This window comes from Lichenostomus cassidix, chromosome 5 (genome assembly GCF_008360975.1).
Source record: "Lichenostomus cassidix isolate B80296 chromosome 5, HeHo_3.0, whole genome shotgun sequence".
NCBI lineage: Eukaryota > Metazoa > Chordata > Aves > Passeriformes > Meliphagidae > Lichenostomus > Lichenostomus cassidix.
Window position 1 is genome coordinate 26,604,768 of NC_139486.1, and position 23,347 is coordinate 26,628,114.

General features: G+C 37.0%; 1 protein-coding gene across 3 annotated transcripts in view; it reads right to left on the reverse strand.

The window, feature by feature from the left end:
• Positions 1-306: 306 nt before the first annotated feature.
• The window catches only part of NUBPL (NUBP iron-sulfur cluster assembly factor, mitochondrial), an 82,550-nt gene continuing 59,509 nt past the window's right edge, over positions 307-23,347 (reverse strand). For 2 of the 3 annotated variants that reach the window (XM_085061933.1, XM_085061931.1), the window contains 4 exons: positions 19,817-19,902; positions 14,195-14,315; positions 10,179-10,261; positions 307-1,327 (listed from right to left, as the gene is read on the reverse strand). In XM_085061933.1, the coding sequence (XP_084918059.1) occupies positions 1,265-1,327; positions 10,179-10,261; positions 14,195-14,315; positions 19,817-19,902 (353 nt within the window). In that variant the 3' untranslated portion in view covers positions 307-1,264. The remainder of the gene's footprint in view (positions 1,328-10,178; positions 10,262-14,194; positions 14,316-19,816; positions 19,903-23,347) is intronic. The other variant, XM_085061934.1, reaches the window with a different exon arrangement.

A 23,347-nucleotide genomic window follows, 5' to 3' on the forward strand; every position in this document is an offset into this window, starting at 1 on the left:
CCTGTGTCTAGATTTTTCATGTAAACTCTGGGTACATATTATTTAAATATTCCTAATGTAAATGTACACCAAGTTTTTATGTTGCATCACTTTAGTAGGAAAAAACAACTACATCCAAAATTCTGACTTAGTACTTGGAATACAGAGAAAACTTTGGTCCCTCAGAGCTCAATAGCAGAACTCCCTAGTATGGTTAAATTCACTGTATGGTAGGGTTACTATGTATATTTAAGATACCCATACTTGACTGTGTAGATGGAAAAGCCTAAATGTCAACTCAAACATCTAATTGTAAATGAAAACTCATTCCCTGAAGGCATAATCTTTTACTTCCACACACCAATCCAAAAATAAAGATAACAGGCAAATGAAAAAACAAACCAGAAGGCCATGTAGTTTGAAGACCAAATTTTTCTTTACTTCAAAAATATACCTTTATATTCAAATTCCAAGTTGCTGCACTGTAGTAGGAATATGCAATCATAAATGTAATTTATCTTGATCATTGGCATTCCCTGGCGAACTGAGGTCAGGGAAAAACATCTGGTTTTCAGTGAAGACCTCAGTTACCTTGTCCTCTGTCTGGGTTCATTATAATGCAAAACAGTCAAGAAATAAGCCTCAGGGTCATGTAATCCATTCTCCACTAAACTGTGAATTGCCTCACGATCGAACTTCATCCAATAACGAATGGATTTGCTCATCATCCATCACAAGAACTCTTCAGAGCATATGTGGAATTCTAAGATTTCCTTTTAAGACGAACACTCAAAAGTACAGGAGCTGCACAACTGATTTTGTTTCTTAAAATCTTGAAGAACAAGGTCAGTTTGATAGTTAACCATGTAAAAAGCTGAACCAAAATGGAAAGAAATTAGAGAATCGAAAATTTAATTTTTTCACCAGGATTGATGCCTTGGCATACCTCTAATCATTCTCATTGCATGGAGAGGCTGTTTTTAATTCTTGACCTTAAAATAGGACACACGTGAAAAACGTACTTCATCCCTTCTTGCTTGATGGTGTTACAATTCAGTAGTTAAATACCGTCTGCCATCATTTGCATACTTGAATCCATTTGGACATGGCCAAACAATGACTTTAAAAACAGTAATTATCACAATCAAAATTTAACCTCTGGTAAATGAATTCCTAAAGAAGTTCTTGGAACTAACATATGGCCTCCACATAATTTGGTAGTAGGACTCTTCTGCATTGGCTGCATCAAAGATCACTTTTTTGATAAGTTTCAGTGGTAAATGCTTCAAGCAGAAGGTACTGGTAGTCTTCTTACTATTTCCATAGCTATCTTTAGATAGGCTTTAGCCTGCAAAAACAGAAACATATATTGAGTGCCTTCCATCTTCTATAAAAAGGCATATTTCACAATTAGTTAGGTATTTGTTCTTTCACACACGTAAAGAAAACCAAAGATGTTTAATTTAAATAAGTGGGTTCAACTTAGCCTGTATTCAGGAAAAATGATGCATTAATACAGAGAATAAGGACAAGTATTATATAAAATATTGGGGAGTTTGTAAAATTTAACTTGGGTATTATTCTGAGAATAGAACTTGAGTGAACAATTTAACAGCAGAGTCAATAGTCTTCTGGAAGAGAAGTGATGTAGAGGACATAGACTCTTTAGTCCCACAGGTACTATTAATTACAAACCTCCCCTATCCTGACAACCAAGATGCACTGTGCACAGGATAGAGAATCAAAGAAAATAACAATATCCAAAAATTTTTTTTAGAGACAATTAATTCATTACAGACTAGACTATCACAATGGAATTTCCTACACAGACATTTAAAAAGAAAGTATTTTCAAAAAAGACATCTTTCCAAAAGACTGAAGCGGGTATTGAAGAGAACTAATTCTGCAACACTATGAGTCCATACAGTTAAATCTCTTTCACACCAATCTGTGGCATCTGGTCAGACACCTTGAGCTGGAGGGCACAACAGCACAGAACTGCAGGACTATAGAGAACAATCCAAGTAAGCATACTGACATTAAAATCTCTAAAAACCATGACACAGCTAGGACCATGATCAGTCCAACATGCAAGTATTAACAGATTTAATGTCAAAGGACATATATATAAAAACACAGCAGAAAGTCAAACACAGAACAAATCACAAAATTAAACCAAATTATTCCCATATGAAGCTCAACAACTTGTAGTCAAAATAGAACATCTTTTAAAGATCTCAAATATTGGTATAAGAATTACTAATTAAAACAGTATCTTTGTGTGTATGTATATACACATTGCACATTATTCCAGAGGTTGATTACTTCCACTGTGGAAAACGCACACCTGATCTATAATTTGAATTTATCACACTTCAATTTCCAGCTGCTGCATCATGATCTGTGTCTGTCTAGTACACAGCAGAGTCCCATAACTGAGCTTGCTCCTCTGCTCCTACTCTGTTACATGGTAACCCATCTACTTCATCTTCTCCAGCAAGTCTGCATACAGAGCCACACTGACAACCTTCCCTGTTTTCCCCAAACACAATACTCCCTACCATGCTGATCTTCCCTGTCTCCTGCAGGATGGCTCTAACCACAAATTAGACCTTGTATGCCTGACGAGCCTTTAAAATAGCAAACAAACTGACACATGCCAGAGGACAGAGCTTGAGGGGCAGGAAAAAAAGGTCAGTCTGTCACACCAAGGCCGCCAGCAACCACTGTCACTGGTCTGAATGAGCTGTCAGCATTTTGCAGGGCCACGTACTGCTCACGTGTCTCCTCTTTTATAGGGATTGCACCTGGCTTGTAGGATTTTCTTTTCTGGCACTACTGCCCTCAACACCTCATAGTCTTAATGCCCACATCCCCTTAAAACTAAAGCCAAACAATTTTCTGAGTTTGTAAGGAATGCACCAAGGTAGAATTGTTTTCATGAATGACTTTGCGTCAAGAACGATGGGAATGAACTATAGAACTAAATTCACAATCACAAATTTCAAACTTCTATGGCTACAGTTGCAGTCAGTTGGGTAACAGCCTGTGTGCAACACTCACCTCACTCAGCTCTTAACTCCCTGGGTGGGCCAGCTACTCCCCAGCCAACCACTCACCTACACGAGATAATGGACAAACTCGAAATAAGGTGATTGACTGCAGTCAAGCTGCCTTTGCAGTTAAGAATTTGACTAATTGGTGTAGGGCGCTCCAGGTGGGAGTTCTGAACTATCCTGAACAGCCCCGCAGGCAGCTCCCACTTTGCACTGATCAATTCATGCGTTCTAATGAGTCAATTAACAACCTGCATACAAAATCTGGTCCCTTCTAAACAGTGCCCAGGCTGTTTGCCTGCTCCAGAGTTGACCGAATTGTACACAAAATTAGAAATCCATTGTAAACAGACTCGATTGCTTGTATAAGTGTTATCTTATGTCAAGGTCTCAATAAACTTAAGATACTTTACTGACAAAATGCTGTTAATGAGTGTCTGAGCAACACTTTCCCAATTACACTGACTCTCGTTTGCCAAGCAGCTGATCTGCCACTTTGCAACAGGAGGTTCCTGGTGCAGCTCTTCACAACCAGGATGCCAGCATTACCTAGACATGGTGTTCTCAGCAAATGGTCTTGCCTGCTAGGCTTTGGGATTTCTGTTTTCCTGGACCACTACTTAGTCCGTTGAACAGACCAGTATCTCATACATGTCCTTACAGAACTCTACCAGAAACCTGGCTTTGCCAAAAAAATATTTTGAGCCTTGGCTTCCTACCTTTGAACAAATCATTTAGCTATGAGCAAGGACCTCTTTATCAATCAACATACCTGAAAGGTCTAAATGGAATCTTGGTGGCTTTCAACATGCATTACCTAGAAACAACCCTATGTGTATTGAATGATTTCTCCTACTCGTTAACTTATCAATGTGGCATCTGTAGACTAAGAGCACAGCTCAGTTCAGCTGTTAAATCCACCATTTCTACGCAAAAGAACTTGGGTTGCAACTTAAAATGGACAGCGTTTACTATTTCCTTTCTGAGTGGAAAACCAGTGGAGAAAAAGTAAAGGATGAGCTCTTATTCATCATTTGTAACCATTTTCATTTTAAAAGGGCAAAAGCAAACTTCTCAGGTCAGTTATTCCCTTTAAGTTTGAAAGCGCTATAGGAATGGTTTATAGACTTTCTGAAAACCATTTTTTTGCTGATGGACAAGTTTATATTTATTAACAACGTACCAGTTCTTCCCCCCACTTCATGAGTACGAAGAAGTCCACAGGGAGACAGAATGCCTTAAAACTAGACCAGACTTGTTTATCATGAGCACTGCCTTGATGGGGTCTGAGACCAGCACTGGGAAGGGCAGAGGTAGAGCTGGAAGGTGAAGTTCACAGAGCGAAAAAAAAGCCAGGAGACAGCCACACGAGAGGCTGCTCACCTCTCAAACACTGGTACAAACAGGGCCAGAAGGGCACAGTTCTTAGGACCTCAGGGGCACAGCTGATGTTGAAGTGGCTGATGACAGCATAGATGGTGGAGCAGGAAACAGAGAACATGTAATGAAGTTCACCAGGAAATGCAGTGAGAAGTCTGACTTGACCTAAATTGTCAGAACATCCTGATTCATTACTGTGTAATGAATCTGTATTATCATGGGCTAATAGATGTGGGGTAGATTTAAACTGCAAGACTTTTTACTAGCTGATCCAATTAATCCCTACAGTAATCCTAGGGAAACATAGCCTTTCAGTTATGGCATTTCATTCTCCCTGAAAATCTTACCCGAGAGGGAAGTATGCATCATTGCTAAGATTACTGCAGACTGTACAGGTCATGGCTGACTCTGCCCTGCTCCCATGGACTGGATTGGTTTGGCCTGACTTGCTGGTTTGCTCTCCACTGGAGTGCAGATCTTAGCCTGCCAACAGCTCACCACAGTGGCTACCAGTACCTGGTGCAATGGCCACACAAACACAGAACCCAAGTTACAATCAACAAAGTCAAAGCATGTAGGAGCTGATATCACATTTTCCTTCACCCAAACCACTGCATACAAACAACTCCAGACCAGCAAATCAGAAAACATACACTGATCCCATCACTCAGTTGTAGACCTCGTACACTAGAGGATATAAATCCCATTACTGACATGGTGTCTAATGTCTATTTGTGATTACAAAATCCTGAGACTATTAAGTGCTTTACCAGCCCTGCAATCCAAAGGAGAATCTGTGCAAGTCCTGACTGTCTGGAATATCAAATGGTGTGGATAGTACTATACCTGTAAAGAAGGAAAAGGAATTTAAATCTGCTCAACTGACCTGTTAGGGCTTGTACTTTATTAATTGCAGAAGGCAAGTAGCAAACATGAGCAACTAATCAAATAGTGACTATCATAAGGACAAATACTAGATCTAGCTACCATCTACATGAAAATACTCGCAGCCAGCCAGTCATTGATAACTTTTGTTGTTAGTGCTCTCTGAGTAACCATGTTCCATTTTCCAGTTCAATCAGGTTTTTAAATAGCTTCAATTTCCATGGAAATTGTTACTTCTACACAGCTCCAGCCTCACATGACTGGAGCTGCCCTCCAATGCCTGTATTTTAACTGTGGTCAACTCAGAAGGCACTAAAAGCATGATGATAAGCACAGTTTTAAATGAGTCCACTTCAGATAAAAGTTTCATGTCACCCAGAGAAATTCCTGACTGCTACAAGAGGTCCAGAGCCTTTGCCACTCTGTCTTCCTCTGGGCAGATTCTAGCCCAGAGGCAGATTCTAGAATCTTCTACCGTAAGATTCTTCTTTGCATTTACTGGAAACTCTTGCCAAAATACAATGAAGTCTCAGCTCAGAAAAGGAAACTTATTGAGACAATAAAAGTCAATCCATACATTATAACATGAAATGGAGGAAATGGGTAAGTAAGTTGGATTTATGAAACTAAAATCTCAAAGAAAACTCTTTAGAGCACATGGGAAATTTCCTATTAATCCTATGTATCAGGAGTTTTAACAGCCAAGCCATTCTCAGAGAGAGCCCCAGCTGGGCAATACTGCTATCCCAAGGTGCCATTACAGACATCTAAAAAGACCTCCTGCCCAAAAAACATGGGTAAGTAGAACAGTGCAAATCAAATGCAGTACAGTAACATCCTTCAAACAGGCTGTCCTACCACTTGGCATTTTCTTCAGCAGACAGAAGCATAAATGAGGTCTGATGATGCATTGTACTACCTACACCCTGAATGAAGGATTTGAACCTACACATATCAAATGTTACTGTGATCATTCAAAGGAAGCCTTGATGATAAGGCATATTATAAATCATATCATGCAGCCTCCTTTGGGGTTTGCTTTTCTTTTAAAAATATCACACCCTGGATTGACCACTCATTAAATGAAATTATTGATGACAGCTAAACCATCAAACAGGATTCTATGACTATTTGCTACCGGTACTTCAATTTCTCTCCAGCTACTTCTTGCAATCTTTAAAAGGCTGTATGTTTTTACCCTACTTACATATCACTCTTTCAAAAGAATTCTACAGAAAAAGTGTTTCTGAATACAAATTTCAGTTGTCTCTTTGGCTAGCACCACAGTAATGTTTGTAACATTCTGATTTAATTGAAAAGGGATTATTAAACAGACTTATTTTGCTTTGTTTCATCAGACTGCTGATGTCTTGTGCCCCTGCTTTCCACCTGACTGGGTTTTTTCTCTTCCCTTGTAGATCAGGGTGCAATTGATTGGACTCAAAATCCTTCACCTATATATATGGGGTGTGAATGGACACACCGGTACAGCAGATGTATTTAGTACTTGTTTGAGCTGCTTCTTTGACCTTAAGACAGGTGGGAGTTTGGTGCTCAACAGCCAGACAGCCTGTCTGTTCTACCAAGGTATAAATAAATGCACTGTGCCATCAAGGCTGTGGCATACCCAAAAGTTTCTAGCAGGAATTCCTCACAAGATAACCCCCAACTGCTCCACAACTCTCCGGGCTTTACACTCATAGATGGAAGAGCTCTTAGGAACCTCTACTTATCTTTCTCCCAGTGTGATGGAGAGTTCATTGGGCATTTAAACAACTCATTTGGTGGAAGAATAACTCCACTGCAATTAATCATGTTCTATATCTCTTGCTGTGCTTCTAGTCTTCCTATCTGCAACCTTCAGGAAGCCTCTTCCAAACACCTGTTTGCTGTTGGCTCCTTTCCCATGGTCCATAGGAAGCTCCAGTACATCTGAGTATAATCAATTTCACCTGGTTTCAGTGAGTCCTCCTTTGTTTTCCCTATTCTACCTTTTCCCCTACTGTTTTTCCCCTATTCTACGACTTTAGCAGCATTCCTGATTTTCCTTTACTAGTCCAGTGACTCTTTCATACGTTTAAGAAAGAAAAGAAATGGAGCCCTAGTCAGCTAATCCACCTCCACAGTGTGATGGAGGGGAAAAATGCTCAATTAATCTCCAGAAGGATCTCACTCCAGAAGGTAAGTCCTCACTGTTGACTTAACTAAGTAATCATTAGCTTCTTGTAGAAGATCTTGGGTCACTCCCAGCTGCTGCATCAGGCTGACATGCGAGTACAGCAATATTCCATTTCTACAGCACATAACAAAGTTTTGTCAATGAGGAGTATTAAGAAAAAGCCACAGTTTAAACAACTAAGCTGACAGGAACACTAACACAGATAATGTTATACCATGAGCAAAATAATTTTACTAGCACTATTTATTTCTCCCTGAGGACTGACTCAAGCTTTACCAGAAGAGAACTCCAGCCATCAAACCTTCATATCCTTTAGCTATTGTCAGTCCTTTCCATAAGCAGATTAGTCTTGTGTATTCTGTGCCTTCCCTGAGGAAGAACTTTTTTAAGTTCACATATGCACCATTCTAAAAGTAATTTTCTTTTTCAGTTGTTAGTAATTTCCTTGTCATTTGTGAAAAGAAAACCCCATTTTCACCAACTACATCTAAGCTTCAAAATAATAAATTTAGACAAGTTTGCTTAGACATTTTGAAATCCTAGTGTAAAGTCAGAACTATACTTTTATATATCTGCAAGGCAAAATGAACCCCATGGCAGATATGTAAGCAAAAATGTATTAACTGACATATTTTAGAAACACCCTTTTATTCTAGGCTTGACAGAGTTTAGAAGGTGTGACAGCATGCTGGGTTTCTAAGAAGTCAATCACCATACCTATTCCCTACTGCTTGAATCAGCTAGGTATTATTTCAGGTCTATGAGTCAGTATTTGATTTTAAGTGTGTTCTAACAAAATCAGCATAGAACTTTATATGAAAATCCCCATCACATTTAAGGGACAAGAGCAGAGATAATTTCAGCAGACATTGTTCTCTATCTGAAAAGTTGTGATTGTTCCTGCCTGAATAGCCACAATTTCAGTTTATTTGAGAAACATGATGATGACTGTCATGTATTAAAGATTAGAATCTGACCTTATATGACCTCTCCCACCATCAGTTATGTGCTAAGAATTGAATTTTTCTTTGAAAATGTAAGAGAAAAACAATATTTTTCTGTCTTTAAAATGAGAAGCAAGCCAGGGATAAAAGGAAATTATCCATTCTGTAGAGATTAGTGACCTTTTACAAAAATACATTCTCAGAGGAGAATGGTTATCTCACAGACACAATGGCAGAGAAGGATATTAAGAGTTTTCCCCAGAGTCACACATATTTGTCAATCTTTATTCCTCTGCATATTTAACTTAATTGCCACAAATGGTGATTATAAACCATCCTTTTGTTATCAAGAACATAGTTCAAGGAGGAACAGATGGCAACACAACAGACTTTCTTGTCTTTTTTATTTTCAGAACGCTATCCTACATGACTGAATTCTTAGATCAATAGTCCAGCAGGCTACAGACTCTTGGTTATTACAGATTTCAGACACTGACAGCTGTGAGCCTCCCATTTTAGTTTCCCAGCTGTTTTATTTTAAATTTATTTTAAATGTGACCAAAGCCATGCATCCACTCAAATCCTCATGTTGGTGACCAAACTTCCCAGACAAAAACTACCATGTGGATTACAGGGAATCCTTTTCGAATGGACCTGGACTCGAGATCACTACATTATTCCACAGCACAGGCCTTGCCCAAACCTAGCAAAAATATGGCATTCAATTAGAAGTCAACACACCATAGTGCTGCTGTTTCTCTTTCAAAACAAAATCACCATTTTAAGACTGTCACTGTTCTTCTAGAATTCCGTTCAGTATGTTAAAAACACTGGATTAACAATGTTAATCCCCTCCCCCCTTTTTTTTCCTTCTAAAATACTGGGAAGGAAAAAAAGCATTTCAGAGTGTGCCTAGCAATCGTGATACTAAAAAAGCTACCAATATTCGAATGTTCCACAGGTACAGTCTACCTTATCTTGAATTGATTCTACCATCTGTTATCAGCATTCATCACTTCTTTCACTATACATCCTTACATCTAAACGGCAGGCAGAAGCAGGGCTGCATTATGCCATATACTGTGCACTACATCCTGCCCTACAGAGCCTGGCAGACAAACTCTAGCAGATAAGAAGGACAATAATCCAGAGGATAATCTTGCTCTATCAGCATTAACACAATTATGTATGTTGTTCTTTTCTTTACACACTAGTGTATTCGACTTCCACAACCTCACCAACTCATACTTCCCACTGACAATAAAATGTTATGGTAAATGCACTGAAAAATCCATTTCCTCTTGTGTGTAAATTGCTCCACTTCCTGCTGAAAACAACCCAGGTACAGACAATATGAAGTTTTGTTCCAAACACCTTTGGATAGGACCCTTTGACAGTTTCCAGGCTCAGCTACCAAAGTCTCAACTGACAGTTTTAGTGGACCTACATTAGCTGCAAGGTCTCATGAGGCTTGACACTGACCTTTCCTCCCCTTAGCATGCCAGGACCTGGATCACATCTTCTCTCTTCTGAATGATTCAGCCTAATCAAACAAAATCAAACCCACAGAAGCAGAACAGATGACCAGCATTCCAAAATTAAGAGCCTGAGTTACTTACTGATACTACCTTCTTTTATTTCCTTGACTTCCATTCAGATACACTTTTCTTTTCAAACAGCAATAACAAGCAGCACTCTCTAAGCACTTTCAGAGGAGAGCTTTCTGTTGTTTTAAGTGCAGTGCATCAAACTTACAGCATCACTTTGAGGCTGAGAGATCACAACAGGCTGTCCTGAATCACACGTCTCCCGTATATTAACATGCAGTGGAAGGTCTCCTGCATCAAAAACACCAAGATACACATATGTCTTTAAACGAGTCTTTAAAACAACCCTAAAGCAACTGAAATCAAATTCCAGTATAGTATATTCTTTGAATTGCTTAATCTCCAGAAATCAACATTTAAAATTAAAATTGACTGCAGTAGAGTTTCCTTACATCCATAATGAATAATGCCAAATGCATTTTGGATTTTTCATTCTCTGAATAGAAAAGACCATACTTCAGTCATGTATTAGATAAGGCAGAGCTTTTTGCCTCAAACACATAGAAAAATACAGGCTGAGATACAACTTATTTTGTGTACATTAAATAAATTGCCTGAATTAGGCAATCGCTCATCATGCAACTTACTGTTCAGCCTATTTCCTCATTATATATTCTTTTCAGTGCGTTTTAAGATTTGAATCACTGTTCAGAGACTTCTTTGAATACCTAATTTCCAAATAATAACATTTGTTATTGTCCTTATTAGGCCTTGGATCTAAGTCAAAGGTGGACAACTATTCAGTTCATTCTTCTTTCCAACAGAAATCTTCTTTATATTCTGCTTTTATAATGAGCATGGAACTGTCAGAGAGGAAAAGAACGTTCTAAAGGAGAATCAATTAGCAGCCCTATTCCAGTCTGAAACATACTTTCTGAAACACAGATTTCAGCACTACAAAAAAACTTGGAGATTTCTCTGTTTAGGTCACTGCTACATAAATAATTTTGAAGTGAACTGAAGACCAACCTTATTTTAATGGAAAACACAACTACATTTTATTTTACATCATGGATGGATGCAGACAGAATAGCCTACCTTAGTTCAGTCCTAAAATATCAGAAACTGTATCAGTTTAATTCATGCTTTAGCACTTTATTTAACTCAAACCAAGGCCAGTGTAAATTACCAAGATTCAATGTATTCAGAAAAAGAAACATTAAAAAAACTGCCTGAAAATTAACAAAGTTTAAGAGATAAAAAAACAGAATCCAAAGCAAGCAGTAATACAAACAAAACCAAACAAATAGCAAACCCAAAAGCTGTGGCTCCATGATTAGTGTGCTGAATCTTTGAAAAACTTTATTATTTATGATAATTACAGTCCACTTTCTTCAAGTTTAAGTTTTTCTTATCTATTTCAGTCATGAATAAATTTAGGCAAAAAGTGTGTTCATGAATTCATTTTTTAAAAAATCAGGGAGTCCTCTGAAAGTTTTTTTAACCATAAACATTCTTAATGGAATAACAGTAACTCTGTAAAACTCCCTTACATTCACTTCCTACCTTTACTTTCTGTAGGGACTAATCTTTGCCTTTTTCCTAAGGATGTTTTGTTAATGAAAAAATACTTCTTCACTATCAGCTTAATAAAAATCTCAGATAATAACAAAATGGCAGCCTCTCTCTTTTCCTCCTCAGACTTACAAAGATATGCTGCTACTACAGAAGAATAACAGGACTTGTATGAACAGAAGTGCAGTCAGAAGATAAAGAAAAATGCATTCTTAATTTAAAAAAAAATAAAATCAAAATTCTGTTATTTAAGCAGAAGACATCAAAACCATTGCACAGCTGTTTGGGTGATAGGGGTTTGAGGAAGATAAAACTTTTGCATTATTCTTCACTATGCGATGTAATGGGAACTTGTCATTGTACATTTTTCTGATATTAACAACTACTGCTGACTGCAAAGAAAGAGAATAATTTAAATTTATTGTAGGAAGTAAAAACAAAGAATTAAAAAAAACTAAAAGTCGTTGCTACTGGTCAGAAACCAGACTGAATTTAAAAAGTTCAGAATTGCAAAGGTCAGGATGGAAGGTACAGAAATCATCGTCTCAGTATCATCAAGTATCATCAGTGGTACAGCCTTCTGGTCACAGTTACAGCCATCAAACTTGGGAAGAAAATTTTCAGAGACTGGGAGAGAAAAATCAGCAGTACTAAGTCTCTCACAAACCCCTGTTGCACTTTTCTTTCGAGAACAGTAAAAAAACAAGACAATCAGAATTACATGAAATAATGAACTGCAGTTGAAAGTGACTTGGCAACTGCTAATTGTCTTCTGTAACAAACAAAAATAAGGTACTCAGTAATACTAATGACAGCCAACTCTGAGCAGGCAGAAAGAAAATACTTTTCAATCCTGCACACTGTTTACTTGAAGAATTTGTCAGATGCTACCTTGTCAGGTTTCAAAGGAGGACTAGGTGCTTATCTAAACTAACAGAACAGCCATTGGTGTTGGAAAATGCAGGCAAAATAAATTCAGAAGTACTAATTTTAAATACATGTATTTTACAGATATATATGTAAAAACATGCCCTCAAGATTTTGGGGCAAAATTCAAGTAATACTGAGATAAAACTTCCATTTGGGATGGATTAACGTAAAATCTGTGAGCAGTAATTCTTACGATACCATATGGTATTATTATATAATGGTCATCCCTGGAAGGAGGAGCGTACTAATCAGATCAAGCACTGAAATTCTAAATTTAACCCTTGCAGCATTATTCTTAATCTTAGTCTAGTTCTGCATTGGCACTTTGAAGATAAACTTCATTCTGCTTTATTTCATACATCTCATGTATCCTCTGCTACATCTGTACATGTCTCACATCACTCCTAATTAAATACAATCACGATCAGTAAGTTCTGCACACCTAGGAAATAACAAAAACCACCTACGGGACCAATGGTATGTTACATCATTTGTGCCTGTGTATCTAAATTCATGTCTGATTCCACTGCTTGAAGAGCATTTTCATCCATCCACATAACCCAGGGCTGCAGAAGTCCCCTTAGGCTCTGATCACAACTCATTACATATTCAGAAAACTAAAAGATAGCCCAAAAGCATGTCTTTAATTATGTGTTGCCTTGCAATCTTAAGTCTGTGTCAGACCTTCATGTTTCTGTGTTGATCTTTTTAAGTGAGCTTCCTGGTTCTTTTTAATGAATTAGGTATGGAAAATCATTGAGATAATTACAGTAATACATGGAAACACATCATTAGCACATGTAATTACTTCGTTTGCCAACTTAATTATGCTGTGTTATATTCTTTACTTACTGCACAGGTTGAACCATGACTTTTTAAAACAGTAATGTATATTTTAAAGATCTATGCCTATTTTAGCCTACAGGCATGTCAGAAAGCTTAATCATAGCTAATCACAGAATGGCTTAAATTGGAAGGGACCTTAAACATCACCTGGTTCCAACACCCCTGCCATGGCCAGGGACACCTTCGAGTAGACCAGGTGGCTCAGAGCCCCATCCAATCTGCCCTTGAATATTTTCAGGGATGGAGCATCCCCAACTCTGAGCACCCTGTACAAGTCTCTCACCACCCTCACAGAAAGAATTTCTGCCTAATATCTAATCTAAATCTACCCTCCTTCAGTTTAAAATAATTCTCCATTGTCCTATCATTGTCTGCCTTTGCAAAGACTCTCCAGCTTTCTTGTAAGCCCCCTTTAGGTATCAGAGGGCTGCCATAAGGTCTCCACCAAGTCAACACGTAACAATTCATTTCATTTAAAGGAAATGAATTAGAAAACATTTATTTATATTACTGGACAGAGTTTAGTCTGTCCTAAGACTAAATAGAATTCTTGGTTCTTTGTAAAAATTGCTGTATAATAAATAACATAATGAATTTCAGGCAAAACAGCACATTGCTATCAAAACAATTTATGTTCTGGACTGTTTGTAGATACCAAGAGATTTAAGATGCAAATCAAGAAATTTCATATCCAGTCAACATCACCATTACAACACTGACAAGGAACAGAGCATACTACTTATTAGTTCTATTATACCTGAACACTGTCTGAATATAGAGTAATCTAGGATTATGCAGTTCCATAGTTCAGTTAATGCTTCATGTACACCATTAAACTTTTCTTCAAAAATAAAACCATTTCCATATTCTTACCCAAAATATCCAATCCAAGGGTTCTTGCTAGATCTCTTACACCATCAGCTCCAAAAATATGTGTCTCATGCTTACATTTGGGACATTGGAAAACACTCATATTTTGAACCAGTCCTAAAACCTGTTAAAGTAAAGCAAAGGAAAGGATGTTCAAATCTAGCATTCAAGCATTGGTATTCCCATTATTCATCTCTGACAATAAAGAATAGATCATTGACTAAGAATCAACACAGAGTAGTTATTTAAAATTGGAATCAGACTCATTAACATCATTATCAGCTCTTATTAGCCACCTCAGTGGCACCATCGTCTGTGCATTATTTCAAGTTTTTCACATTTATACCTCTCAAAGATTAACAGCCTTATTTGTAACAAAAAGTATCTCTTGCACAATCCTAACTTGCCAAGAACTCTCCCAGCATTTCATTTTCGAAATTTGAATAGTGGAAGTATTTTCATGCTGTGTTTTACGGTTTTGTACTTCACAGTTTCAGGAAAGACAAAATAAAAACATACCATTACAAGAAATTACACAATCAGACATGCTTTTAAGGTATTTTTATAAGTTATCCTGTAGGGAAATGTTTTCAAAAAGAACCAGATTTGCTATTCTTCTGAAGAGCAGAAACACATTTTAAAGATCAAACAAAAGGAATAATTATGTGAAACTAAGTGACAAAACCCACAGCATAAAAATCTAATATGCACATCCTGGGTACCTTTCTGTTGATGCCAGTTTTCAATGTCATCCTTACAAAATATGTCAAATTAAAATTTGCCAAGTCATTCACACAAAAAATCTTCTTTCACAACGTGAAATAATGCTAATGATAGCATTGATCTCATTTTATTCATATAGTAAACAAAACTCTTCATTGAGGCAGAGCAGAATTTCCAGAAGTGATGAAAACAGTGCTCAAACACTACAGGGTGAAAGCTTCTATACACCTGCTAATGAACAGAACACCTGCTAGAAGAGATTCCATGTTGCAAGATTTCTCTTTTAGATTTATATGTTACCTAGATACGTCACACAAACTATAGCTGAGTTTTAAAAATTACTATATAATTTATATTGTTATATAATTTGCAGCATTTTGTATTTCTACATTTCCCTGAGCCTTCTAGTTTTGTGCTTGAACAAGGTGCTCTAGCTACTAGAGGAGAAACATATCCACTATGCTAATGAAGCATATCTAAGAGGAAACACCATATTCAATGCAACCAACAAATATAAAGTTATTTAATTAGAAGTGAATGTACAACTTCTGGCACTGAACTTGAAAATAAAAAAGTATGCTATTTATAATATCCTAATAAAAGTTTCCTTAGCTGTGAGCTGAAAATTATCAAAAAATGTTTTTTTCATACCACCACAAAGGATATTTGCTACATCTTCCTTACTTACGTAAAGGTCTCAGAGGGTTTAAAGCAAGGAACATTTTAAGAAATATTTAAAAAGATTTACTTACTTCTGATTTAACACCTCAAACTGACTTTCCCCCTTTTCTACTCTCTCCCAGGGACTGCCAGAACACATTTCTATTTACCGGCACGATATTACAGGTAATTTTATCATTCAGTTCTTAAATGAGGACAGGCATGAAATATCACCTGTCCAAGGGTAAAAGGTGCAGGGATGGTAAAAAGGGATCTCTACAGCCACAGCCTTTTACAGATGACCTCTAAGCAGGCATTCATCCTGCTCTCCTTAAAGTCAAGTCATGGAGTTTTCACTGTGTTGGTAAACTGGAAGACACTGGAAGGAGTATTATTTGACAAAAGAAAAATATTATTTTCACCAGGATACAGAAAGACCATTTCTAACAGTAGAGGGGGGAAAAAAAAGTAATTTGAATTTTACACTTTAATTAATTTTCAGGTATCTTGGGGTTTGAACTTTCTGTTCTCTTCAGAGTACTCATACAACATTTATGATTCATCAAATTTAGAATCAAAGAAAAAGTTATGTTGTCTACTATTGTTTTGTGAGTAGTTAAAGGTTATTACAGCTGTTTCGTTAATACTTTAATAACCTAAGAAGTCCTTCTGCCAGTGCATAAACAAATGCTGAGATACAGTTATATGTCCAATGCTGTATCAGTTTTAGAGGTGTTATTCACTGTCCTTTTTGTTTCCATTTAAACAAATCTTACTGAAAGTAAATAACATTTCAGCACTACTCAATTTTTATTTTTCAGTGTTGGTCCTGTTTGTCAGCCAATGAACAGTGCATATTTAATAATATGTAATATTCTTCAGGAATATTAAGATGCCACTTAAAAATACTAAGTAAAATATAGAACATTTGCAAACACACAATTTAGTGCTGAAGTGTATTTTTACCATGCATATTTCTGCACATATATTTAAAGAAAGGAGCTCCTTATGACCTTCAGAGCTTTTAAGTCTACAAAGTAATAGGTCTTGCTAATGAAGTCAGTAATAACTCTCATTTCCCTGCTCAAATAATAGACTTGTAATAGCTTCAAAGCAGCTGTTACTGTCTACACAAACTACCCCATAAGTGTGAGTGCATTCTATTCTAGTCCTTAGTGAGCCTGGCAATCTTGGCTCAGGAGTGACATGAAAACACAGTACAGGAGCTAACCTATGGTAGCAGCATGGAGCTGTAGTCTATTTAGTCTAATCGTTACTTTAAAGGGTGAAGAGGCATCTGGCAAGAAATAACAGGAAATGAAAACCCTTTCATTATGAATTATCTGCACATTGTCACATCAAGAAACATTCAGTTTCTGAATGTTTACGTATTTCTTGTGCTCAGCTTTTGGTTACACAATAAATCATGCCTAAATCCAAATATACAACCTTCCAAGTTAAAGAAAATAGAGTGATAAAATGAAAGCTCTCTGTATTTACACTAGGAGACAATTCTTGAAAAACCCACTTAAATCATTCACTGTACTTAAGGACAGGCGGTGCTGAGGTCTGACTTCAATCTGACAGGGACTGAATTGACCAGGGTTCCAGTTCTTCAGTCTGCCATCAACTTCCTACACGACCATCAGTCAGTCACTTCACATAGCAGTGCTTCAAGTAAACATGCACAATATTTCTGCCTTCCTACCTTTCCTCTTATAATGAGCCATTTTTGCCTCTAGTATCTGCTCCCAACATGAAGCCATAATCCTGGCTGGTTACTCTGGATGCTTCAGAAATACCAGCAAGAACATAGCCAAATAAGCAATTTCAGTATAACTCAGAAGGAAATACATAGCTGAGTTTACCTAAGCAGTTTTTTGAAATCTGCAAAATCCGAAACATAACCTTCCAATTCAAGGAGACTTCCAGAAAAGCTGCAGATTTAACTAAAACCCTGTCTTTTCTTTCAGAAATAAAATTGATAAGATAAACTATAATGAACTGAACTCAGCCTCAGCAGGTGGAAATAGGCAATTTTTTTTCCTAAATACTCAAAATTACTCACTTTGAGTCACCCTCAGGAATGTAAGACAACACTGGGCAAACTCACATAATAGACAAGAATGTTGAAACTTGCTGTGATAGGAGTCAGCACCACTTCACAAACTCCTTCCTCACTTTAAGTGTAGGTGTGCTGCACTCCACTGCACAAGAGATGTCACTCCTCTTTTAATGACTATATCATATGACTGAAAATACGAATTTTGCCCTGTAATCCTGGTTTTAATGATAACTCTCCTCGCCAGATTTTCATTAGTTCCTTCAGTCATTCTATTTCAATTTCAATCAAGGACAAACAAACAACATTAACAATTGTGACCTTACTGCAGTAATATTACATTTGTCATCTGAGTCTTTGATAACTAATAACAGTGGGTGGAATATGTAGGCCTGTATGCACATGGGAGAGACTGCAGATCATTAAATATGAGAAAGCATATTCAAGAGTTCAGCAACCTATAGACTCTCTGCTTCTTTGAAAAGTTAGCTCTTTGCAAGCACTTTCTGAAAGAGTAACGATTTTAGAGGTTAGAAATTTAAAGATCAGTTATTTATGTAATCAGAATAGGTAATTTTAACACAGACCCACAGATTCCATCTCTTTGACATAAACCTCAGGTCTAAAGTTGTCCATCAAAAGTTATGTCCCTACATTTTCTTTAGATCCTCATAGTTAGTTGACATTTAGAAATGTAGTGTACAGACAGCAGTTGCTTTACAACTGAAGTAAATTACTCATGTACATACAGGGCAGAATAAAGTGAAGCAGCATCGTGAAAAGGGTAAGACCTGATAACTGGTTCAAGTGCATTCAAACTCAACAGGTGGTGTAACAGCTTCATTGTTACTTTTCGTTTGATTTAACAAGATCTGATAATTCCAATGAACCAAAATAGATCATACTTAATATCTTATCTTTCAGTAGTCAAGTTAGTATTAGCCAAGCCTATCCTAGAATGCATGATTTTCTTGGAGGCAATTCTCTTCAAAGGACATTGAACAAAACGCTCTTGGAAAGAAATCTTGGTCATTTCTCATTAAAACAGAAGGAAAAATCAGTGAAGTACTAACTTAAACACAATTTAAATTAAAGAAAATAATTTTACATCATTTGAACAAACCCAAACATAAAATCAAAACAAAATGCTCCATACATTATTCTTCTTGTTTTCCCTCCGGCAGCAAATTATAAATGCTACAATACTTTCATTTTGACGCAAATATGCTTAAAGAATAGTTAGTAATAAGGAATTCATCAAAGTATTTCTTTTGTTAAGCTATTCTGTAAATTTAAAATAAGGGAAAGCATTCACTTCACCTTTCTTATGCATTTTTTTAATTAACAAAGCATTAGCTATGAAAGAAATTTCCTTTCTTACGGAAGAGTGACAGTAATCTTCACACAAGTAGGCAAAAAAAAAATCTTTTTTTCCTTACAGTTTATGATAAGGAAGCATTTCAATTTATATTTTCTCATCAACTGCCCATTTCAAAGTAAAAATGAATCTCTACATAAACCTACTCTAGAGTATAACATTCAGTTACTTAGCAACTTGTAGCACACAGAGAAAACATCAAGTCAAGGTTGCAAGCCTGTTTAATATTTTCTCCTAATTGCAGATATTCTTTAATTTTACATTTCTCAAAAAATTAAGCTAAGATATGAGCTATTGACCTCATGAAATACAGTAATTAGACAGTCTTCTACTTCTCATGATAGTTATAGAGCCCTTTAAATGGCAAAATAACTAGATATATGCATATTTCCACAAAAATTTGAGTTGGCTTCTTAAAAAATACCAATAAATGATTTTTCTACATTTCACAAAATTTAAGCACCAACACAAACAGTGCTGAAGAGGACATACAATGAGGACACACAGCATAACTGAAAGGCACACATTACTTCATAAGATATTCTGTTTAGCAATCTGATCCATTCCACAAGATTAAACAGATTTAAAAGAAATCAATCATTATTATGACCTCAGCCTCAAAAAATTCTCTCCTTCCTGTTAAAGCAAGTTCCTGACACAGACACAACATGGATTCTAAGCCTTTTAACAAGAATTTATTAAATTTAAGTGATTTCTGAATGTTCACCTACTGCTGTTTATGGAAATTTTTTTACGATTTGGAAAAAAAAAATCTACTGGTATTTTTCACGTAGAGACTTACAGGTACATGGACTTTTCTAAACATTTCAGCTCCTTTGCGTGCATCCAATAATGCCACGTCTTGTGGAGTGGAGACAATCACAGCCCCTGGGAAAAGAAAATATGAAACCCCATTAAAATGCATATTATTAATTATACCTCTAAATATTTTGATTACTTAGTACATGTTACTAAATTCAAAGTAATCGCACATTTATATGCTTTTAAGGAAGAAAATGATCCCAGGTGTTTTATTATACAATGATCAAAACAACTGCGATACGATACGAAGTGATGAAAATATTTTAGATGCTTTCATCATAACTTTTTGTATGTATTTTCTATATATTCCATTTATACTTTCTAAATGAGAAAAATTATCTAGTATCATATGACCATGGATAGAAGACAATGGTCCATATGCTGACAGACAGCAGAGGTGTTACTCTGGGAATATCTACACAGTAACAATCCCATGCCATAATTATTTTGAAAGCTTTTAATTTAACAATAAGCCTTGTTCTAAAATCAGGAGGCACCTGCTTGTAATCAGACTGTTGTTTTCTGGACCTGCTAGGCTTTCTTGAACCATGTCACACTACACACACCAGTGCATTTGTATGAATGATAACACAAAGGAAGAGGCCAACTCCTGCACGCTTGCACTAGGTTTGAATGTAGTGTAGTGTTGCTCACTGCTCAGACATGGCTCCAGGTCACCTGATAATTAGTATTCCCAAGAGTCATTAAGCATATAAAACAGCTAGAGATCTTTGTCAAAGTTAGACTCTAAAGGCAAGTAAGCCTACAGGTAATACAGTAATCCTATACTGTATTACCCTGTTACTCCTTGATTAATACAGCATACAGAACCAATACGGACATCTGAATATTCTGCATCAATTCACAAAGAGCATCTTTTTCCAAATGCTATGGGGTTTCAAATATAATTTCCTCAAAACTTGCAACAAAAAACTGTTCATGCTTGTCCCTATTTTGGAAAAATGTAATGTACAAGGGAGCATTATCGGTCAATTGATTAGCTTTGGTTTCACACTGACCATCTAGCATCAAATGTCTCTTACAAAAAGATTTCTGTAGAGTCACATTATGCCAACCACGCACAAGAAATTTGTGTCAAACTTCACATTAATAGCAGTTACAACAGACAATTCTAGATGCTTGGGACAGTTTCCTACTTGGCCTGCAGTTCCCAGTTCTGCATATACATGGCAAAGGAAGGGGTGGGTAGATTTCCAGAGGCACACACCCCTGGCATCGCTGGCAGGGAGCGGAGTACCAGAAGCCCTGGCATTCTGAGAGCACTCCTGGCTCTGGCAGCCCTGGGACAGGGAGCCCTGCCCCTTGCACCATCCACCTACTGCCAGTGGGCTCTTGCCTGCTGACAACCAGCCGTTTCCAAACACCGCCTGACAGCGCGTTTCAATGTTTTCAACCAGCACTCTTAACCTCTAATTTGTGAAAGAAAAATACAATCTGGCACCTCGCTCCTGAAAAGCTGCCAATCTCTGCCTTACACAGTATTATACACAAGTCCAAAAACTGAACAGCACATGTAATGTACCAAGCAAATGAAATTTCCCTATTGTTTGCTAAAACTCTGACATCCAAATAATTAGCTGATATTCCCAAGCCAACCTGTTTCCAATGGCATCACAAAGAATAATGTGTAACCCTTTCAGTTACATTGAAGTCACCTTAGCTCCTCACTTCAAACGCAGGCTTACACTTCACAGGCAGCATTGAAATGTAAGGTTAATTTCCCAGAATGAATGCACCATTTCGTAAAAGCACGGGCCACAAGTAAATAATTTAGACTCAGTGTCCTGAGTTTTCTGCATATTTTTAAAACAAAGATCTTTCAATACTTGGAAAAAAATGCTTATTACTGTTTTTTTCCAAACAAAATTGGAAATATGTGCCTTGTGTGTATATGCTCATGTTAGTTGCTTCACATTTTTATTCACACTCTTCTGTGAAGATGCTGGCTCAGCATTCCCCAGATCTTCACACAGAAGCTAATACACAGTCAACAAGACTGAAGTCTATATTTTCTGGTTCACTATTAATTGTTTTAAGAATCTAGTAATTGGCATGGCATGAGGGACGAAGACTATGCATGACAAAAATACTCATTAGAACCACAGGCAGCTTAACAGACAGATATTTTTGACTAAAAAATTCTCATCCAAAGGCAAAAAGCAAAAATGCCAAAAAGATCCAATCGCACATTACAGAATTTGGGCTGCCACAAACACAAACTGTCTGTACAAAAAACCTCTGGCTTCTGAAATATATGAGTTTAAATTATGCTCGTGGACAATTTGCATGGCTTCTTCCACAGAATGAAAGCCAACATGCTCAAAAAGCTGCTGTTGAATGTGTTATAGATGTTTCTCTCCTATTCTCCTTTTTACTCTGAGCTGGTTACATGCAAAATTTATTCACAGCCAGCTCATACTGACTTATACCAACGCCACATAAAATAAATATCTTCTCTTTTTCTTTGGTACAACTACTAGTCCAGCAAATCCAACCTGAAGTTCAAGAATTCAAATTATTTGCAGCATTATTTCCTTTACTAGCAAACAAATATGGCAAATGAGACTTTTCACAGTGCTCCCCTCCCTGAATTAAGTTTGCATATGTTTAATTCGGAAAGCGATTCAAATGATAAGCAAGAAAGAATGCAGCCTACGCTTTCCTTGCTATCTTGACTCTACACAGTTAACAGGAATATCAAACAGTAAAGAAGTTATTTTGATCAATAAAGTAATGAAATATGACTGAATTCATGCACGCAGTATGCCTCTTGAAGCAATACGTGCAACGTTTACACAAGAGTCTGACTGAGGCAAACTAAGGCTGACAAATTGAACTGAGAAGCTGCAGAAAACTATAATGCCATCACATTACACATTGAAACATACAAATTCTGCATTTGCAACTGCATGTAAAAAATAGTTTCTGTGCCTTGAGCATACTAAGGATATCTAGAGTAGAAATCTAAGTAGAGCATACTTACATTTAACTGACTAATCTACTTGTTCATGCATTCCTTTTATTTTTTTAATATCAAAGTATTTCAGTTGACAAAAAGCTGATATATGTTCACTGAATCACCCAGAATCTGTTATGGATTAGGTTGGAATCCCCCTGCTTAAGCAGGATCCCTTAGAGCATGTTAGTAAGGATTCTGTCCAGATGGTTTTTGAATAGCTTTGGTGATGGAGACTCCACAACCTGCACATTAAACAAGTTCTTACTCATGTTCAGATAGAATTTCCTGTACCTCAGTTTCTGCCCGTTGCCTTTCTTCCTAATGCTCAGCACCACCAAGAAAAACATAGCTACTTCTTCCTAACACCCTCCCTTCAGATACCTATCTACATTGACAAGATCCCCTCTCAGTCTTCTCCAGGCTAAACAGTCCCAGCTCCCTCTAACTGACATGCTGCCACCTCCTATTCTTCATAGTCCTTTGCTGGTCTGCCTACAGGAGCTCCATGACTCTTTTGTACTGAGGGATCCA